At 39.9% G+C, this 22552-nt stretch overlaps 2 protein-coding genes across 2 annotated transcripts; one reads left to right on the forward strand and one right to left on the reverse strand.

The window, feature by feature from the left end:
* Positions 1–4104: 4104 nt before the first annotated feature.
* On the forward strand, positions 4105–12524 carry LOC118565898 (E3 ubiquitin-protein ligase TRIM39-like). Its single transcript, XM_036146960.1, has 13 exons — positions 4105–4138; positions 4215–4454; positions 4842–5002; positions 5211–5292; positions 5391–5473; positions 5573–5666; positions 5739–5827; positions 6953–7045; positions 8666–8761; positions 8848–8951; positions 9227–9335; positions 9470–9614; positions 10383–12524. The coding sequence occupies exons 2-13, from the start codon at positions 4244–4246 to the stop codon at positions 10916–10918; spliced, it is 1803 nt and encodes a 600-aa protein (XP_036002853.1). The 5' UTR covers positions 4105–4138; positions 4215–4243; the 3' UTR covers positions 10919–12524.
* A 983-nt stretch (positions 12525–13507) lies between these two features.
* Positions 13508–18954, reverse strand: LOC105915712 (complement C1q tumor necrosis factor-related protein 3). Its single transcript, XM_012849904.3, has 3 exons — positions 18702–18954; positions 18482–18610; positions 13508–13878 (listed from the first exon to the last, which is right to left on the reverse strand). Exons 1-3 carry the CDS (start codon positions 18913–18915, stop codon positions 13598–13600), a joined length of 624 nt encoding a protein of 207 aa, XP_012705358.2. The 5' UTR covers positions 18916–18954; the 3' UTR covers positions 13508–13597.
* Positions 18955–22552: the final 3598 nt, after the last annotated feature.

Raw genomic sequence — 22552 nt, forward strand, 5'->3', positions numbered from 1 at the left:
TTCTGTAAGATCTTTTAAGGACTGAAACGCATCCAGTGGTGGTTGGTGTTTTAGACATTTGCAGTAATGTTTTGGATTTTTCCCCCCTTCACCCTGGTTCAGCTGTGAAACTGATTGAAAATCCCAACATGCATTTGACTCCTGACATGATCGCCATAGAGTTGAGTCAATGGAAAAAACGTGACAGAAAATGAAAACGTTAAACGTTCCTTCTGTCAAGCGCCACTCCTAAAACAGAAAGCACGTCAGACGCATCTCAAGAGGAAATGGAACCAGAAGTCAGGGTCCAAGAGTCTGGAGGGATGGAGGCGAAGTCCAGAGTCCGAGCTGTTTGAGTTCCTCTGGGAAAGTTACACGATCAGTGATGCTGTTGAAATTAGCTGTGATGAATATTGTTTTGGAACACTGATTTGCCCAGGCCAGATTACTACCAGACTTGTTGAATAAAAAAAAAACAGTTTGTAAGATCTGATAACGAAGAACTGGGTAAAAATGGCTTCCATGGCAGAGATCCAAGGTGACAACACCTGCTAACCACGAAGAACGCAAAGGTCCATCTCACATCTGTCAAAGCCATCCAGATGATCCCCAAAGTTCATTAAGATATTCTGTGAAGAGACAAACAAGGAACTGTTTGGAAGATATGCAGCAGAATAACTGATGTGATGGACAGGCACTGCAAACGCTTGACTGCAGTTGTTGCCAACGAGAGGGGGAGTACCGGAATGCTTTCAGAAACTTTTCCCTGGAACACATGATCAACAGGTACTGCTTAGCACTTCAGCAAGTTTTGCCCTGCTCTCAACTTGTTGCTGAAATGAAAGCGAAAGCGCTCAGCGGGCAGAGCAGAAGAGGAGAGGCAGAGAGAGGAGGAATCAGATCTCCCAGACGTGCACAGACGGGAGGCAGCGTCAGGTAGGTGTCTGCGTCAGTTGGTGCTTTACATGGAAATCTGTTTTATAAGCTTTCACAGCGACTACATATAGCACTGTTTTGTTTAACTGTACAAATGCTTTGCTGGTAACGAAGGGCCACAAATCATTAAATGGTGATAACGTCCTTGGATAGGCACTCAGTGAAATAGAAAAGGCAAACAGAATTATACAGGCTGTATGGGCTTGTCTCAAGTAGGAAGAGCAAAAATGTGACTTCTTGATCCGATGTGACACACAGGACAAGGTGCCACGTTGTCCCTAGGTGAAAGAAACTTTAAAGTAAGAGCTTCGAAAATTCAAGGGAGCGGCGTCTGCTTTCCGTCTTAAACAAATCAGATGCAGAATCCAGAGAGCAGAGACAATGATTCTTTGTAGCAGGTCCAATGTCCAGTTAGGGCTGGATTGTGTACCGCACCTGTGTGTTTACTCACAAGGTTCACCTCATGGGCATTTCAACAGGCCTGCTTTAAAACAAAGAGAAGAAGAAATATTTATACAACAAATAATTGTCAATTAAGCATTATGTTGAATACTTATTGATGAATGCAAAGGCTGTTTGGACATTTATTGTGCCCCACCACCCCTGGAAATAAATGATAAATTGGGGTAAGACTCAACTCAGCATGGTACAGTAAGTGATTTAAAAAAGCCTCACATGTTGTCAAGTACCATCCACATATAGGGATATTTTTTTTAGGAGTTTATGCAACAGACCAACATAAAACAACATCTTATAGTTGAAGGTAAACGAGTCACGGTTTTATAAAGTCACAAACAAAAATCTGAAAAGTGTGGCGGGCATTTGCATTTGGCCCCCTTCACTCTGATAGGCTTAACTCTAAATCACATCCAACCAATCAGCTCAACAGGTCACATAATCAGGAGACAGACACCCCCCCCCCCCCCCCAACAAAATGAATTGTTGTTGAAAAAGTATCTATAAGAGGTCCTGGCAGTTTATCACGTGCCATATAAGGGGCACAGTCAATTTTTAGGAAAATGTCCTCTAGTCTAGATGAGCCCAAATCATCTTGACCATACTATCCTTAGAGTAAAACGGTGGTGGCTGAATCATGCTGTGGGGATGCTATGTTAAGGGAAGTTGGTCGGAGATGATGGTAAGATGGATATAGATAAAAACAGGGCAATTTTAGGAGAAAGAATGGGTAACCTGCACAGTAGACATGAAATGTAAACATTGATGCAAGAATATGATCAACTCCGTTCCACTGGAACATGGCTTCCTCATCTGGTCAGAGTCAGGATGTTCATTGGAATTTAGACTGAGAAGTTGGTTGGCTTATTTAACTGTGTAAACATTTGGAGTCTGCTCCCTTAGCAAATATGGAGCAGTCATCCTAAAGGGTGTTTGCCTTTTCACTGTTTTTTATGCAGACGCATATAATAGCCTTCAAAAATTTATTTCAATATGGTCCCCTTTTACACTTCATTATGATGTGCTTCGCAAAGTAAATCTGGGTTGCCTGGGTTACCTAGCAAATAAAGATTCAAAGATTTAAAGAGTGTTACCATGGCCGCTCTGGTTCAAAGTACACATAATGAAGGCAAACAAACAGGTGATGAACAAGGGTTAAATTTTTTTCTTTTACCATGTGTGTTTTGTTTGATGCTGCAAGTTCATTCAGCTGATTGAGGCTTATTGTTTTTCTTTGTCTTTTTACATAGTGTCCTCACTGGAAGTTCTTCGTTTCCTTTTGTTCTGCAGTTTGTGTTTAATTAAACGTGTATAATGTGCAACAAGTTTTACTCCAGTTTCTGTAAAACAATCAGTACCAGTAGAGGGAGACAAATCACATCCATACGCATCCAGGTTTCCATCACAATTTAAACTCAACTCACACTTTGTTTCAAGAGCTCTTATAAAATAGCACGAGCTGACCAACATAAGTAAGTCCATAAAATCAAATATATTTTTCTGTAGTGGTCCAAACTGATTACTAAACATATTTCATTAGAGTTAACCAAATTAGCATTGTGGAAATCCCACTCAACCTGAGTTAAAAACCATAAAGAAATATTATGCCCTTAGCAAATATATTTGCAAGTCTCAACTACTGGGGTACATCTGATGAGCCATGTTCCAAAGTTGACCCAAGGTCATGGTTGCCTGTGTTCTTCATGGTGATCTCAACATTCATTCTCCAACCCACTCATATTTTCCTTTAAGTGGGTAGAGCTAATGTTTAGTTTATCAATCATTATATTAGTGTGATTATTAATAGTCTAATTAGTAATTGTTTGTCTGACTAGATGCAAAATGATAATTCGGTTTTAAACTAAGTTGTTTATATAGATATTCTAATAACAAATTTACATTCCTAATAAGATCATCTGGTTCCTTTTATGCAATCCATGCAAATATTTAAAGATCTGAGACTAATAAATACTATTTTTATTGAGATGGATATGATTTTTAATACATACTGAAACTACCTGTGCAAAGTGTTTGAAGTTTAAATCAAATCGGCTTATTTATAGAGAGCCAATTTCTAAGACGTCATCTCAAGGCACTTTACAGAGGCGATTCAATCAAATCATCCAGATTGGTTCCTATCTAAGGAAACCCAGCAGATTGCATCGAGTTATTGACTTGCAGCATTCACTCCTCCTGTATGCGAATGGAGCCGCAGTAGACGGCCACCAGCATTGTGTCGTTGACTTTTCAGGAATCCCTCATTCTAGAGACAGTGGAGAGGAAATTCCCCATTAACAGGAAGAAACCTCCAGCAGAACCACAGCCAGGCTCAGAGTGAACGGTTATCTGCCACGACACACTGGGGGTTTGAGAAGACGGAGGAGAGACACAAAAAGAACACAGCAGTACAATAGTAGCTCCTTAAGGTGCTCCATCTAGGAGAGAGATTTGTCTCTCCTAGATGTACCAGAATGAAACTTTTTATAGATTTTGTGGACATCCACATAAAATTATGAATGATTCAAAATCACCTCCCCTAACAACGTTGAATAAGGTTAAAAAAGCAACCTTATGCTAAATTGCATAAAAATCAATAAATTGTTGTTTGTTGATAAGTGACTGTACCTAAGCATGTTTAAAGGAAAAGTGCCAATCCAGCCTCATTATAACCAAAGGTGCATTAACATTTTCAAACTAGGTTTTATTCTCTTTCTAAAATGTGTTGAACAGGAGCTTCAGAGAAGACTCGACAGACCCAACAAAGAAGGTAAATATTAGTCATTGGTTTGATACAGGTGTGCCCATGTGGGTGGAAAGAACTTAATTTTCTGTATTTCGTTCAGGCCAGAAATCTGAACCCATCCGGTCCGACATGAGCCTCCAGATTTGCCACTGCGGCTGGTCCAAAGTGACCACCTACCAAGGCCTGAGGACTCACCAGGGGAAGAAGGGATGCACACCGAAGGGAATGCACATCCCACAGAACAAACTATTTAGTTACTTTCCACCGACCTTGACCCCACCAAGTCTAATCAAAATAGAAGACATATCTTCGGATATCTACAGGACTCCTGCGAAGTCTGGTCAGTGCTACACATCAGGGCGGCAACACATTCCTAATTTAGTTAAATAAGCTTAATATTTGTCATGATTGGACAAAGATCATTTCAACAACCTTAGCTTCCTTTGTACGCATTCAGTTGTGTAAAGAAATTATTGTACATTGTTGTCCGAAACTTATTCAATACACACGAATGCAGGCCTGAACATTATGATAGAGTCTCAGGGTAAATTAAAACAATCTGTTATCTGGAAAAGTCCAGAACAAACAAACAAAAACCTAAATCATGATACAATTATTACAATCAAACAACAATTTGAAAGTACGTTTATTTATTTTACTAAGACCATACTGTCCCTACTGAAATCATACTGTCCCTATCCAATAAGTATCTGCTTTGTCTTCAAAGTATCCACTTACCATGACCTGAGAACTGAACAGGGGATGATGGGATATGCGCCACAAGAAATAAGAGTCCCAGAGAGAAACCAGAACCTCTGGAGCAACAAATGGGAACAATCTCATCCAAAGGACAACTGGGCAGTACAGAGCACTCCAGTGAAGGAGGAGGTATACTCAAATGCAGATGCTAATAACTGATAGACAAACATGCCAATGTGTATTTGAGCTGCTGTCTTGGCCAGGTCCCTCATGGAAAAGAGGTTTAAATCTCCATGAGATTTTATTTTTACCTGGTTAAATAAAGGAATCTAATCCTACCAATCCACTGTCTGATTAACATTAGAGTCAAGAAACATATTTTACTTCTGTCTGACAGAGCGTGTTCATGTCTCCAAACCTCATCACTCAAATGAATTCTGTACTCACACAAGTCCCAGCACAGGACATGTACACACCAAGTACGTACGAAGTATTGCCAGTTATATTATAACAGGACACAAGATGGAAAAACATATGCTGCTTTAATTTATACCATCCAATTGTATTTCTCCTACAGTGCTCCATGCTGAAGGAGATTCTCAACAACTGGTTGCGAAATTGAGGACCTCTAAAACACTTGAGTTCAAAATTGGTTTTCAGGTACAATTCTTTCTGAGTTGAAGTTTTTTTAGAATTATGTGGATGGAACTGTGCTTTTAAAAGTGATTCCTGACATCTCAACTTCTTTTTGGTCGGCAGAGAGATACGCCAGCGATATCCCAGTCAGACTTCTTTACCACTCAGATGAGCTCAGCGCCAACGCAAATCTCGCTAACCCAGTCCGACACATCATGTAGGTGTCATAAACACTATGTTTAATGTATTTGGAGCAACTTATTGTGCAATCGATATTTCTCCTGTGTAGTTTTTCAGACTCCACCACGCTCCCAGCAAGGTTCTGCTTTCTCAGACAAGGCCAGCCGAATGCTTGACTTCTCCTTTGTTGACCCCAAGGTATGGCAACTTTCTGATGCAGTTTAGAGTGTTGCTCAAAGTCACATTGATTCTGTATACTGCACCCCTCTCCTGAACTAAGTGATTAATCTGGGCGTGGTGGCTGGTTCTGGGGGAGCCTGGGTCTTGGGAGTCTGGGGGGTACCCGGAGTGGGAAGTCTGATGGGTTTGGGGTTTGTGGCCCCTGCTGGGGTGGGGCTTTGGGGGCCTCGAGGGGTGGCTACTTGCTCTTGGAGTAAGGATCTGCACCAGTAGACGTGGGTTACTAACCTGATAGCTGTGGTGCTCCTAGGTGCATCTGGGATTGGCTCTAGGGTTCCAGGGGTATGGCTAGCAAGGATAACAAACACTAGATGGCTGCACACAACAAACGTAACGCAGTTATGCAGTATTTTCTATTCCAGGATGATCTGAGCTTGGGGCCGTACAAGTTGTGCCCCACAGCTGTCTACTGAGAGCATGTTGGGCATGCGCACAATGATTTCAGATCTTCCTCATTTAAACAAAAGTTGTTGGGCTGGTCCCAATTTCACGGTGCCTCAAGAGTATTTAGCCTGCTGAGCTTGACAGTATTCTGGCAAAGACTTAGATATATATACACAAATGTTTATAACAGAATCCTATTTGTAATGGAATTGATCTTTGTAGATTATTATTCCATAAAGAACAATCCTGTTCTCCTGATTAAGTGAGCATAGAGCTCCACAGTGACATCTGGTGGCTCCGTTGGCCCAAACTCTCATTTTGCCTTGAGGCTTCGGTTTTATTTTGGTGAATCACTTCCTGACATGCTTTTCTTTTCTTTAGTACATTAATTCTAGCAGAATTAATAAAACCACTTTTCTAAAAAATATACATGAACAGGGTCATAATTTGTAACCCAAGTTTTCCTAAGTAAAAAGTTTAAGCCTCACCTGTAGATTGACCTTTTTAATAAAATCTGGTACAGTGAAACTGGACCATTCTGGTAACGTCTGTAACCCATGGACCATTTGACTAACAATTTAATTTGTTGTGATATGTGACCGTATTACTATCCTCTCATCAATTAATACAGATTTGAATAAAACAGTCTAATGTTGGTTTGCTGTTTTATGTTGAAATAATTGTCCTTTCATCATACAGGCCTCCAAAAACGCACAGTTTATGATAAATACTGACAAGGATGCCCTGAGTGATAAAAGAGAGAAAGAAAGAGAGACTGAAAGACGTCTGCAGGTATAACATGTCTATTATATTATATATCATACAAGGTGACACAAGTAGATTGAGATATATCACATTTTTATATGTAATTTATCTTATACAGTCACATAAATGTTGAGCTTTTTACATATATATTTGTTGGATTATCCTGATATTATTTCAATATTTTCTTGGTTTATGATCTGTGAAATGCCAGCATGCACATAAGATTGGATATTAGTCTTGACTTTGTTTAATTTAAAAAAACTCTACTTATCGTCTTTGCCAGTGTGTGGTTGACTTTAGGTTTCTTATGACACCACTGTGTCTCCTTTCAGTTTAAAATTACTTGTGTGTGCTTTTAATTCTGAAACTTTGGGCAAACATAGATCTGACAAACATACAATCTCTCACTGTGCTGACAGTTCGCCCCCATTTAGATGAGGAATTATGTGTCAATTTTTGTGTTTTATTCACCTCACAGCCACAGTCAGAGCAAATTAACTCTAAATATATGCAGGATGCCAAACATTGTGCTGAGAAAATAGGAACTTATACAAGTTGGTGGTAATTTCAGTGCCAGAGAAGATAAAAGGGGAAAAAAGGAATTGTGCTGTCCTGTCAGCATCACAAATTGGGACAAAGATGTTGCAGAAGGAAGAATCGATCCTGATGATTTGCAAGTTATTTTCTACTTAAATTAATTCCCTGAACTGCGATTGAAATTATTTTGCTGCTTCATTAAAATACAGAATCCAAACAATAGAAACGATGAAAGTTCCAACAGATGCTTTCCAAGCTGAGCTCAACAAACAGATTAGAAAATCAGCTTTCTGAAAAAGCTCTATCTATATTGTGCAAGTTGAGGGGCTTGCATGTCTCAGGGCAGACGAAGTGAGCAAGTGTACAGATCGCGCCTCACTACAGAAACCATACAGAAAGATCATTATTTTATTGATTATGTAGAAATTTAGAAGACAAATTAGGATGAAAAAAGTTTTTTGGAATATATTTATGAAATGTATTACATTTGTATTCTATTTGTAAAGATTAAATACAGACTACATTTAAGTTTACAGTTGAAGTTTTAACTCAAGTTGATGCTTATTTGTATTTCTTGATGAATCAGTAAAACATAATGCCTTAGCCATCTGTCTTACACCTTGCTGCACCAATTATTGATTTATAAACATTAATACAATAATACTCCACTTAAATATAACTGGCCAAATGTTAGGCCATTGGCATCCACTCAACCAAAATTATGCAAAAATAAAGTAAAAAAAAAACAAAGAAAAAAAGTCATGGGAACTGAAAGGGTTAATTAGAAATAAAATAATAAAGCAAACATTTTTATATACTATTTTCAACACTTCAGCAACTGCTAGGTTTGTAGCTGAACAGAGAACAACTGTGACCCAATAAAAATAATAATAGGTACAAATTGCTGCCATCTGTCATTGGATGATTTGATGGGTAGGGATGCTCCTATGTGTATTTAGTGCAAACTGCTTTGTGAATCCAGTGCAGAAAACTGGCAAACAGTAGGAGCAAAACAATTACACGTAATGGAGGAGATTGTCCAATGGCACTGCTTTCTGTTCTGTTAGTCACTTAGGAATATTTCTGCTTTTACCTTTGCCCTCTGTGAAGGCCACACACGACTTGATGAAGGTCCAGTTACAGCAGAAGATTTACATCCGAGAGCAAAAGATGGCTGAAGTGAGATCAGCTGCAAAAAGCTGCAAGGTGAGCTGCAGAGACTGCTGCCATGCTGGATTTCCGTTAAACTTCCGCAAACTTACTGTACTGTACGTCTCCGTCCCTGTCTTCAGGGCAGTCTGGATGCCGAGTGGTTGCAGATCAACACGGTGTTCTCAGAGGTGATCAGAGCAGTGGAGGACGCTCAGCAGAAAGCCCTGGAGCCTCTGGAGAAGAGGTCAGCCCTGTTTGTCTCAGTGATAGTTTTACCTCATTGAATCATGACGTGTAAGTGGGCTGGTCTAGCAATGCATACTATGACGATGGAGCATCACTTCCCTTAAGCATTGTAGCATCCTACGCCGCTGAAACGCATGGCAGATATGCAGTAATGTGACACTGCTCGGTTTAAATACTGTTCAAACATGACTTCACAACAGACCCTTTTTTTTAGAGTTGATGAAGCACATTCTGTTTCACTTAAACTAACAGCCTCAGGGGTTCTGTTCTTAGGAGACAAGAAGTTAAAAAAGAGGCACAAAATCTTCTGCAGACGCTGCAAGGAGAGATTGATAGACTTAAAATCTCCATCGATGAACTGGACAGAAACCCAGACTTGCAGGTAGGGGAAGTCCCTTTTTATCGTTTTAGCATAAAAAAAGCTCTTTTTAAATTAAGTCTTATCCTTTTTTGCATCTCCTTGATGGTTATTAATCTTGATTTTGTCCAATTTACACCTCCCTCTGAAACACACAGGCCTCTCCACCTCCAGCCCCGGCTGACTCCGAAGAGGTGAACAATCTAAATATCGACACCTCCTTCTCGTTTGGCACCCTCAGAGCTACAATATCAACCATGATGAAAGAGATCCAGCAGCATTTGGAAAACCTCTCATCCCTCGGTGAATCTTTTGGTTTTTTGCAATTTGTGTTTTTATTTCAGTTTCTGTCTTTGACTCGCTGCTTCTTCTGTTCCATTTGTAATTTACTTCTATTTCCACAGAGCTGAAGAGGATTGCCACATTTGCAGGTGTGTATGCCAAAAAATGAACATTTAAGTCACAACATACAGTGCTTTTAAAGATTTCGCCTGTGTTTGCTTTTTATCTCAGTTAAATGTTTTAAATTCAGAATTAGCAGCTATAACTCATGAATAAATACCTCTTTATAATGCTTGAATAGTCTTGACAGTCTGTCAGAGAACTTTGACATTTATGTGAAGTTTGGCCCATCTGCTTTGTCGCTGCTTTGTAACTATTTTTTACCTTCTTCCTTCATATCTAACATTATACGGTCTTTAAATAAAGTACAGGAGCTGAACATTGACGTTTGCTGACACAATTAGTATCGATTATTGGCCTTTGATGTTTTATGTGAGTTGTATTTCAGTATTGTCTTGAGTTTCCGTCATATTGGCCAGGACCCCATTGTAAATGTAATTTTACTTTTTAAAGATATCTTTCTTGGTTAAGGAAAGTACAAAAAAAATAAATATACCTGCACGGGGCCAAATACTTTTTCAAGGCACTGCATTTTACTATATCGAGTTTCCTTGATATATTAAAATAACTTAAACTGAAGCTAATAACCCTTGGTGTCTACTTCCATCCCTGATTCTTAGCAGGATTTCATTGGTTCTAACCCTTCAGCTGTTTTCTGTTTGACCACAGTGGATGTAAAGCTGGACTCTGCCACGGCCCATCAGTGCCTCGTACTGTCCAAAGACGGGAAGAGAGTACAAGATGGAGGTGAGAAGCTGAAGAGTCCCGACACTCCGGAGAGGTTCGACTTGTTCGGCAGCGTACTCGGGGTCAACAGCTTGAACCGTGGGAGGTCATACTGGGAAGTAGAGGTGAAAAACAAAACAGGCTGGGATCTGGGTGTGGCACGGCGCAGTGCAAACCGCAAGGGGATCCTTAAGGTGAACCCGGACAACGGTTACTGGGTCGCTGTGCATTTTGAAGGCAGAAAGTACGCAGCTCTGACGGTACCCCCCACAAGCCTTCCTCTGAAGGAGAATCCCCAGAAGGTTGGAGTGTTTGTCGATTACGAGGAAGGTGTCGTGTCGTTTTATGACGTGACGAAGGGGTCGCACATTTTTTCCTTTACAGAGTGTTTGTTCCGTGATGACATTTTTCCATATTTCAGCCCACATCTTAAGATGAATGACAAAAACGCCGATCCGTTGATTATATCAGCAGTGTAAAAGCAGTGCTCATTATGTAAAGTGCACAATACAGATGTGCTGAGTTCACAATGTAATAATAGGCACCTCTGGCAAATATGTGTAAAAAGCTTTAAAAGTATAATTTATTGCAGTAGGATATGCTTACCATATAAAATGTAGAAAAATGCAACCTTCAACTTGAGTGTATTAATTCAGTGGCGGTAAAACAACATGTAATGGATTAGCTGTCATTTATAAAATCACTGGTGTCCTACCTGCTGGCAAATGAATACAACCAAAGCATGTTTTAATGTACACTTTGCAATTTAAGTTGATCCAAGTGTGTGGGGATTTTTAAATAGGTATCCATGTCATCACGTTTCAATGGAGTGTAAAGATTATGCTCCACAGGCCCCGTTGTCTCAGCCACTCTTCAAAGTGAGAAAGATGAGCGTACAGGCCATTCATGTAGATATTTGTGTCTTGATTTTTACGAGTTAGTAAATTGCAACAAGTAACTAACTACTCACCTAACCCATATCTACAGTAAGTCCAAAATTTACCAATTTCAAAACCACAACATTGGTAGATAAGGTTCATTGAGGACTAGGTAAGGGTCGATTGTAACTAGGCAACATTTCCCCTCACATCATTCCTATGGTTTAAATGTACTTTAGATGGGAGGCCTCAGAAAGAGCCAGATTCACTTGATTTTTCTCTAGTTGCATGAAGCATAGTAAGACACATATCCCCTTCACCTGCATGCTGCTGAGCTTCACCACTACTCAGGCTGGCCAGCTAAGGCTATCAAACGATTCCCTCCCTCACAACATACAAGAACAACATGTTTTCTATATGGAAATACTGTATTTTCCAGTAATCCAAAACTATTACAGTCATAGTGTGAAATGTGAAGTAGCACCTTAGAAAAATGTGAGTAGCAGCCAACAGCAGGCTGTCCTCATGACCATACAGCTTATCTGATAAGTCATCTAATATCACCTGGTTTATGTTATATGCCTTAGATAAATAGCAGCAAAGCCAAACACGTTAGTTTTGGATAGAGAAAGCCAAACTGGCAACACTAGCATTACACTGTTCTTGAAAACACTTCAATAGCAATAACTGTTACTGATGTAAACACTTTTTTGGGTTGAGTTTAGGCTTTGACATTTTTTTTTTATATATAATCAAAGCAATATATTTTGTAGACAAGTAAAGCTGTGTGACTTAACGCATAAGCGTCCAACATTCCCTAACTAGAGTATTTGAAGCCTTGTTAGCTTATTTCCCTGATTTATGACTTATTGTTAGAAAATGTATATGTATGTGGGAAAATGTATATGTATAGTAGGAAATACTTTTTCTTCTAACTTTATTTAGACAGGGTTTAGGAGTACGTAATGTAGAAGTTCCAAATAAAGTAACTGTTTTACTTTAAAAAACAACTTAAAATACCTTGTTTTGGTAACCCATGCAGCATCAACTTCTTAGGCTACCAAATTAACCAACTTAACTGTTTGCTTGCCATTACAGTTTTTTAATGATCATTTGTCTATAAAATGTTGTTGTTTCTTTGGTTTCCTGTGGATACAAATAAAAAAAAAATGTCTGCTCTGTCAGCACACAAAAATAAAACCAGCATTGACAGCTATATGGGAGTGACAATAAAGCTACAATGTCAACACGCCATTGGTTGTTTTGTTATTGCTTCCTATGTACTCGATGAATACCTGTAGACTTTTTAAGTCATCCCTTTTAAGGTTTTCAAGTAGCTGATTAGATATTTTGACCAAATGAACTTTGTGGCAATTATAGTAATTAAATCAATGAATAATATCCTGTAGCCTTTTACACATGCAATATAGGCAACCTCCTGTAGCATCAACAAATCACTTATACAAGAGGTGTCCCACTCCCGTTCTCAGGGGCCAGCGTCCTGCATGGCTCAGAGACCTTTCTCATCCAAAGATGATTCAAAGGATTTCAGTAGCTCCTCAGCATAACTTTAGGTTCTGCAGGAACATGCTAATGGCCTATTCATTACATTCATGTGTGGTAAAACAATACAACACACTGGCCATTAAGGATTGTCTTTTGTGATATCCAGACAGAATAGAAAACCAAGGTGTTTGAGAAAACACAGAAGAGTTGAGAATATTCCAAGGTGTGAAACACAGCATTTCAGAAAACTACATCATAAGGTCCAACTAGGACCTTAAGCTTTAGCTGTAAATATAGATATGAAGATGTACAGATTAATATTGTGCAAAGGAACACTCTTGCATGGTAACAAAGTAACAACATTGCTCTAAGTGGAGGAGGAAGATGGAGGTGTTACAGGGATATTCTTCAGCCAAACCTGTCAGTCTGCCTGTGGCTGGGAAGGAGATTCCAGCCGGAAACTAGATTCAGGGGAAACATTTTGATGTATCAGAATGGTCTAGTCTAACTCCAATTGAGAATCTGTGGTTAGACTTTATGATCATACATTATAAGGCCCAAACAAAGTGTTAGCATTGTGATAGACTGTGGGTTTGCTACTCCAGGACCTTGACAATGTGACAGTGTTGATGAAACCATGATTGATCAAGTGTGCAGACACAATAGGATTTGACTCAAGGAAGGTTAACGTGATCATGCAAATTTTATTCAGAGATATACAGTCAGATATGTTCTGACACAACTTTATTTCTTAAAACTCTTACACAGTTGATTTCAGAGAGGATGCAGAAGAGCACCACTAAAAGTGGTGATATGGTTGTTTCCCCAGACATGAGTGCTGGCAATCAGCCGCATATACACGTGGTCTCCCTGCTGTAGTTGCAGGAATGCTGCGTTGCCTCCATTATCAGCCCCGTCATGCGATGTTTTATGGTCATAGGCTGTAGAAATAACCTCACTGTTCTTCATAAGGGCCAGACTCACAAGTTCACTTCCTCCAGCATGATAAAAGAAGGTGAAGTAATATACACCTGCAACAGGTGCACTAAAAATACCTGAGGAAGCAAATTTAAAATGTCAAAAATGTTGCAAACTGTGATTGAATTTTTAGATTTCAATCTGCAAAACAGTTACACCGAAAACAATAGACTAAATAGAGAAAAATCCATAGAATGTCAGTTTAGATTGTAAAAATGTTCTTGTTAGTGTCTAGGTTTTCTGTAACTTGTTTTGGGTTCCTAAGTAGACCATGCAGTTAAAAACCATCCATCTACTCTGATCAGTGGGTGTCAGTGGGTAGTAAGCCAGTGGGTGTCCACGCAGTAGCGTGGACACCCACTGGCTTACTACCAGATGACTTCTCAATGAAGTTGAAGATGAACACATTCTCTGATGTAAATCCTGACATTGAGAAAACTGTAACTATCAATTCTGGTGCTGCAAATTGCCAAGGAAATCCAGAAAAACTTACAAGTGCTCATTGTGCAGCAAATAAACAAAAAGAGCTGAAATATTTTCAAACTGTAAACCATGCAAAAGTAATCTGGGATTCTGCAACAAAACCAAAAGGAATTTTTGGGGGGCATCTTAACATTCGAAGCCTACTATCAAAACTAAATGAAGTTCACCATTTACTGAGCAATTCAAACATTGACTTTTTGGCACTGAGTGAAACTTGGCTAAATATTAATGTTCCTACAAGCATGATTGATGTTCCTGGATACACATGCTATAGGAAGGATCGTACAAATGGGAAAGGGGGAGGTGTTTTGATTTATATCAAAGATGGTTTAAATTGTTCTGTCACTGTACTGGATACTTTAGGAATTGAATGCCTTGTTTTAAAAGTTTTACTGTCACCTACAATGAAATTTAACTTACTAGTTGTATATAATCCACCATCTCATGGTGCATCTTTTTATCAAGACTTTGATGAAATGTTAAAACAAATTAATATTAAATGTGAAACAATTTTAATCGGAGATATGAACATAAATTGGATGGAGAAAAACAAAAGGGATAAATTAAAAGCTGTGTTATCAAAACATAAACTTGTCCAAATTCTTGAAAAACCAACTAGGATCACCAAAACTAGTCAAACTCTGATAGACTTAATAATCACAAATAAACCAGAACGAATCATCAAAACATATAACCTTGTGACAGGTCTATCAGATCATAATATGACACTGTTAGTCAGGAAATTAACAAAGAAACGACTAGAGGGAGTTTTCACAGTGCCTAATGCAACAAAAAGTCAAATGTCTATTCCAAAAAACAAACTACCCTTATTTGAAAATGAACTGAAAAACATGAATTGGGATAATGTGATACAAACAGAAAGTGTAAATAAATGCTGTGATCAGTTAACTGAGACTCTAACAAATATTATTCAAAGATTTAGTTGTGTCATAAAAAACAATAGAAAACAAACTGGTCTACCTTGGGTAAACCATGCTATTATTCAACTTATGAAAAAGCGAGATCTTGCTCTGAAAATTTCACTAAAAACTAAATTGCAAACAGACACACTTGTCTTTAAAGGACTACGAAATAAAGTTGTTAATGAAATCAGAAAGTCAAGGTCCACATATTTTATGCAATTGTTTGCTGAATCAAGTGGAAATAGCTCAGAAATATGGAAGCAGATTAACAAGTTGACCAATCGCAAGTGCAATTTGAGAAAATGTGTAACAAAGCTCAATATAAATGGAATGGTTTGCAATGACTCTGCCAAAATTGCAAATGAATTCAATTCATATTTTATTAATTCAGTAGAGCAACTTGCTGGAAATTTCAATCCAATTTTACCTCCAAAAAATGTTGCTGAAGATTCAGCCTCACCTTTTCACATCAAAGAGGTTGACCAAAGTGAAATAAGGACAATTATCAATCAATTAAATTCATCCAAAGCAAAAGATATATTTGGTTTAGATACATTTTTAATCAAAAAGTATAGTGCAGATCTAGTAAAACCAATATCTCATCTAGTGAACTTGTCAATTAAAAAATGTGAATTTCCACAAGGTTTTAAGACAGCTGTTGTGACTCCAATTTTTAAGTCTGGATCAGCTGATGCGGTCTGTAATTATCGACCCATTGCAATTCTACCTGTCATCTCTAAGGTGCTAGAGAAGCTAGTTGCTGAACAATTAATGGCCTATTTAGAGGAGAAAAGAATACTTAACTCCAAACAATTTGGATTTAGACCAAGGTATTCCACGGAAATGGCTGTATGCCATTTTATGGAATACATAAAAAGTAGTTTGGATGGAGGAAAATGTGTTGGGGCAGTATTTCTAGATTTTACAAAAGCGTTCGATACTGTAAATCATACAGTTCTGCTCAGGAAACTGGAACAACTACATATTTCGAAACAAACCCTAAGTTGGTTTAAATCTTATCTTGAGCAACGACATCAGTGCGTTAAAATTAATGGCGTCAAATCTGGGATCCAAAAATGTAATGTGGGTGTACCACAGGGGTCCATTTTGGGCCCATTACTTTTCTGTTTGTACATAAATGATATTCCAAACATCTGCAAAGATGCCAACTGTCAAATGTATGCAGATGATACAATAATTTATGTGGCAGCAGACACACCTGAAAAGGCCTCTGATCTTTTAAATAGACAGTTGTGCATCTTATCAGAGTGGCTCCAAAATAACTGCTTAACTCTGAATTACACCAAGACTGTCTCCATGTGTTTCTCCCTTAAGAAAATTACAAACAATGAACTCAAAATAATTATTAATCAACATGAAATAAAGCCGGCTGGTGAATTTAAGTATCTGGGGGTAGTTGTAGATTCAAAATTGAAATTTGATGCCCATATTAAGAAAATGACGAAAACTATAAAGACAAATATAAATTGCTTTCGAATGATTCGACCATGTGTATCAAATCAAGCTGCACAAGTATATTTACATGCAATGATTTTATCCCATATGTCTTATTGTTCCATCGTTTGGGCCCAGGCCACAAAGTCTGTTTTAAAACCTTTACTCTCACTTTACAAACAAGCACTAAAAATATTCGATCAAAAACCGGTAAAGTGGCATCACTGCAAAATTATTAAAAAATACAACATGATGACATTTGACAATTTTATAAATTTCTCATTTTTAAAAGCTATTTTTAAATGCCTTAATGGTCTTGCCCCTGAAGTAATCTGTAAATTTGTTCTAAAGTATGCAAATGAAGGAATCAGGACAAGAGCTGGAGCTAGTGGGAACTGCAGGATTAAAAGATGTCGGACATCTATGGGTCAGTCCGCCTTCTCAGTGAAAGCATCACATTTATGGAACTCTTTGCCTCTGGAGCTTAAGTCACAGACTGATGTTAAACTTTTCTCCACAAGATTGAAAAAATGGCTCAAAGACAATCAAAAGTGTGAACACTAAACTGGCTTGTACTGTATTGTTTCTTTTAACTTTTCTTGTTTTTTATGTATTTGTGTGTTTTTACTAACCTCCCTCCCCCTTATTGCTTACACCTTTTAAAAGCCTAACCAGGGACGAAGGCTGCAAATTAGCCCATGGCTACAAGCCTTATGTACTTGGACATCGGCCACCTGTTTGGTTGCAATGTTTAATTGTACTGTCCCTGTCAAATAAATAAATAAATAAAATCATGATCAGGTGCCCAAACTCCTCAACTAACTTCTTTTGATGCTGAGGAAGAATGGCTTTCCTTTCTGTCTATAGCTGAACCTAGTCACTCTTCAAAGGAGGGTAATTTCAGCTGCTGGAATACAGGATCTTGTTTTGTCAGTCATGGTCCATCTCTCCTGATCGTAGGTGCGAGATTCAATGCAGTACGGAAAATCAAAACCTTTACTTTTTGGCTCAACTCCTTTTACACAGTGACAGACTAAAGCAATTCCAGCATACACTCCTTGAGAGCCTGTTCATAACCATCACAGACAGAAGCAGGGACAAGGCCAGCCCAGGTGTGGTCTGACCCACACTAACAAAAGGTTTGACTTTGTACCAAGAATCGGAATAGGCCTGACTGGAATGCAGATAACATATCAACAACAGATTAAACAGATCCATGGCACACCTTACTCAAGTGCACTTTTTTTTTCCCTCGACGTCATAGCTGTCCTAATTTCACCAAATGTAAACAACCTCTACCACAAACACTTCAGACATATAAATGACTGAGAAAGGACGATAAAAAATCTTGTTAAGTTTTAGTCCGGCTGTATGAAGAGACACTGCAGTCGTATAAACTGTACAAACTACACTTTACTGGACCAATAGAGAAATAAGGTCCGAATGGCATTGTATATTGTATTTTAAAAAGAAATGATTTAAGATTGAAAGAATATTACATTTAGTTTTTATTGCCACACATCTTTTAAAAAGGTAAGGTCCCATATTTGAGGATAAAATGGCATATAAATTAAATCACAACAGCTTCTTTCAAATCAAAACTGCAAAAAGGTGATGCTCCGGCACACAGCGGAGAATTCCAACACAAAGATACGAAGCCTCAAGAACCACCTCTAGAATCTTTCCCCTGGCCAAATTTGGAGTAGGAGAGTCCATGAACGCCTCCCCTATATTAAGGTGCCATTTCTAGGAAGGAGAACTGATACTAGAAATATTATATTGTAGAATAGAAACAAAAATGGATAAAATATTGACTCACCTGTGTGATGATTGTAGGCGTTGCCCACATTTGTTATCACTGTGCTGTATATCAGTGTTGTGTCGATGTTGAAGGTCCCAACATGCCCATTTCCACCTAATGCAGCACTGAATGCTATCTTGGATGCTTCTGAATTCAAAATATTAAAAAAATTGCTGAACTGTTCCATTTATTAAACGGTATATTTTAAATTAATTCAGGACACAGGCTTTTTTTTTACCTTTCTTCTTCAGTTCTGAAACCTGGGTTTCAGTCTCCTTGAGTCTTGTTTCCAAACCTTCTTGCTTTTCTTTCATGGCCCCAAACTCTTTGAGGAATTTGCACATATCTGGAAAGCATGACCCTGTTTCAGTGGCAACATCTGTTTCAGGTACAACATCCTGGGCCAAAGTTAGACCACAGAACCACAGTAATATCCAAAACATGACATTCATCCTGGTTCTGTTACGGCGGGACTGGAAAGTGACTAATGTGTTGCTGCGTCCTGCTTGTCATGTGGTTTCAAGATACCTGGTTAATGTTTAACTACAGGAAAACACATTGAAAAAGGTCTGTTTGCTTATCAGGGATTTTGCAGGAATGAAACAGGTTTTGAGGTCAGTGTTTGTGCACACTTTTTTAAAAAACGAAAGAGCTAAGTATCACAACAATTGTTGGACGGACAAACAGGAAGCCAAATATTCATGTGTTGCTTTATGTTATAAGATGTGGGAGATAAACCAATGGGCATCTTAACCTTCAGCTGTACTAGTAAATATCCTGCTCAAAAACTAAAGGGAACACTAAAATTACACATCCTAGATCTGAATAAATGAAATACTATTTTTAAATACTTTGTTCTTTACATAGTTAATTGTGCTGACAACAGAATCACACAAAAATTATCAATGGAAATCACACGATTAAAAAAAACTCACTACACATGGATCCAACTTTAATGTAATGTCCTTGAAACAAGTCAAAATGAGCCTCAGTAGCGTGTGTGGCCTCCACGTGCCTGTATGACCTGGGCAGCTCCTGATGAGGTGGAGGATGGTCTCCTGAGGGATCTCCTCCCAGACCTGGACTAACACATCCACCAACTCCTGGACAGTCTGGAGCGAGACATGATGTTCCAGATCAGGTCTGGGGAACAGGCGGCCCAGTCCACAGCATCAATGCCTTTGTCTTGCAGGAACTGCTGACACTCCAGCCACAGTATGTCTAGCATTGTTTTGCATTAGGAGGAACCCAGGGCCATCCGCACCAGCATATGGCCTCACAATGGGTCTGAGGATCTCATCTCTGTACCTAATGACAGTCAGAACTATTTTACTTTGGATAGGGATTTTATGCAAGGTGTGTGTTTCATGTTCTGAGATAAATGAAAAAAAATTAAAATGTTTTCATGATACCTTATGCAGCCATACTGTACAAAACCATCCATCCATCCATTTTCTAACCCGCTTGGTTCCTCATGGGGTCGCGAGGGGTGCTGGTGCCTATCTCCAGCATTCACTGGGCGAGAGGCGGGGTTCACCCTGGACAGGTCACCAGTCTGTCGCAGGGCAACACAGAGACAAACAGGACAAACAACCATTCACACACACACTCACACCTAAGGACAATTTAGAGAGGCCAATTAACCTAACAGCCATGGTTTTGGACTGTGGGAGGAAGCCGAAGTACCCGGAGAGAACCCACGTATGCACAGGGAGAACATGCAAACTCCATGCAGAAAGACCCAGGGTTGGTGTACAAAACCACTGAAAGCCATTTATCAATTATGAAGCAAAAGTTCACATTCTTCTATCCTGCAGTATATATTTTGTTAGTGTCAGGGTTTTGTTTACTGATGAACTCAGGACGCACACACGGGACTAAAAGTTTGAGTCTTTATTGAAGGAAGTATGCTGGGTGGTGAATGATGAAGACCGGAGGTTCAGGACTGCAGAAGGTCAGGGATGAATGTGATGGCAGGAGCTGACGGCCCGGAGACAGAGAGTCCACTCTTGCAAGGTGCTGCTCGGCTAGCAGGCCTCATAGCACTCAGGTTAGCCGTTCATTGGAGACACCAGGGCACAGAGCTGAGCTTCACCAGGGCGGCTAGTCAGGTTAGCAGAACTTGAGAGACACCAGGGCACAGAGCTGAGCTTCTCCAGTGCGGCTAGTCAGGTTATCAGAACTTGAGAGACACCAGGGCACAGAGCAGAGCCTTTCCAGGATGGCTAGTCCAGTTAGCAGTTCTCTGGAGACACCAGGACACAGAGCAGAACCTCTCCAGGAACAAACAGTGAACAAACAGTCTTTAGAGTGACTGACAGGACTAACCTTAACAAGAGGAGCAAAACAAAGCTTCCAAGGCAAAACGGGGACTGGCATGGAGAGGTGTGGAATGATGACGGCCCAGTGCTGAACTGAAGACAGAGGGAGGTTTAAATAGAGCACTAACAGGTGAAACAAGGGTCTGACTAATTAACTGGTAAATGATTATCAGGTGTGACTGACTGCTGAGGAGGTGAAGTGAAAATTGACAGAAAATAACTGATGACTGAAAACTAACAATAAATAAAGTCAAACCTAACCCAAAAGAGATGACAAAATTAAAACAGAAAAACAAAGCCAAACCAAAACTCAACCATGACATTACCCCCCCCTCAAGGCCGGACTCCGGACGGCCTAAAATCAAACAAAACAAACTACAAAAGTGACCGAACCAGGGTGGGTGGAGGGAAGGCAGGATGGCGGGCTAAAAATCAAACCAAAACTACCCACTAGGGCGAACTAAAAGGGGGTTTTCTAACAACCCCTGGTAAACCAAACAAAGGGCATCTAACAGATGTTGGCAGGCGAACATCGCCACAAGGCAAAAACGGGCATGACAGGCGAACACAAGGCAAAAACGGGCAGAACAGGCGTACGACAACGCCCGAGGGAAGAACAGGCGTACGACAACGCCAGAGGGAAGAACAGGTGTACGACAACGCCAGAGGGAAGAACAGGCGTACGACAACGCCAGAGGGAAGAACAGGCGTACGACAACGCCAGAGGGAAGAACAGGCGTACGACAACGCCAAAGGGAAGGAACGGGCGCACGACAGCGCCAAAGGGAAGGAACGGGCGCACGACAGCGCCAAAGGGAAGGAACGGGCGCACGACAGCGCCAAAGGGAAGGAACGGGCGCACGACAGCGCCAAAGGGAAAACGCCAGGGCTTGGGGAAGAGAACGTCGGGATGTGAGGGAAGCAGGAACATCTAAAATGCCTAGGAACAAGAACGGAGGGCGTACTTACACGCCGGGGAACCGAGAACAGAGGGCGTCCTAACACGCCGGGGAACCAAGAGTCAGAGAGCGTCCTAACACGCCGGGGAAACCGAGAACAGAGGGCGTCCTAACACGCCGGGGAACCGAAAACAGAGGGCGTCCTAACACGCCGGAGAACCGAAAACAGAGGGCGTCCTAACACGCCGGGGAACCGAAAACAGAGGGCGTCCTAACACGCCGGGAAACCAAGAACAGAGCGCGTCTAAACACGCCGGGAACACTAAATCTAAACGCTAGAAATCTAAACACCAGGGAACCAAGAACAAAGGGCATCCTAATACGCCAGGAAACAAAAATACCAGGAACTAAGGGCGTCTAAATTCCGGAGAATGGAGAGCGTCAAACACGCCAGGGGACTAAGAGCTAGGGGGCCAAAACAAAACTAAGAAGCGCTGGGACCTAAAGAGCGCTGGGAAACTACAGATCTAAACCAAAAACTAGAAAACCAGGCATGAACTAACCTATAGAACAAAACCAGAAGAACTAGGGTAGGGATAACAAAAGAAAAACCGAAGCAAAAAACTACTAAATCAAAACAAAATACTAAACAGAACTATGAGACTAAAGCTAAACTAGAAATTAAGGCAAAACAAGAAAACTAGGACATGAACAAGTAAACTAACGAGAAAACCAGAGAACTAAGGCTATAAATGAGGAAGCAAAGCAAAGCTTGGAAACTAAGGCAAAATCTAGAATCCTAAAACGGAGCAGGAAAAACAAAAGCAAAACAGAGACTAAGAACTCTAAGAAAACAAGAACCCCTAAGT

Source organism: Fundulus heteroclitus, chromosome 14 (assembly GCF_011125445.2).
Source record: "Fundulus heteroclitus isolate FHET01 chromosome 14, MU-UCD_Fhet_4.1, whole genome shotgun sequence".
NCBI lineage: Eukaryota > Metazoa > Chordata > Actinopteri > Cyprinodontiformes > Fundulidae > Fundulus > Fundulus heteroclitus.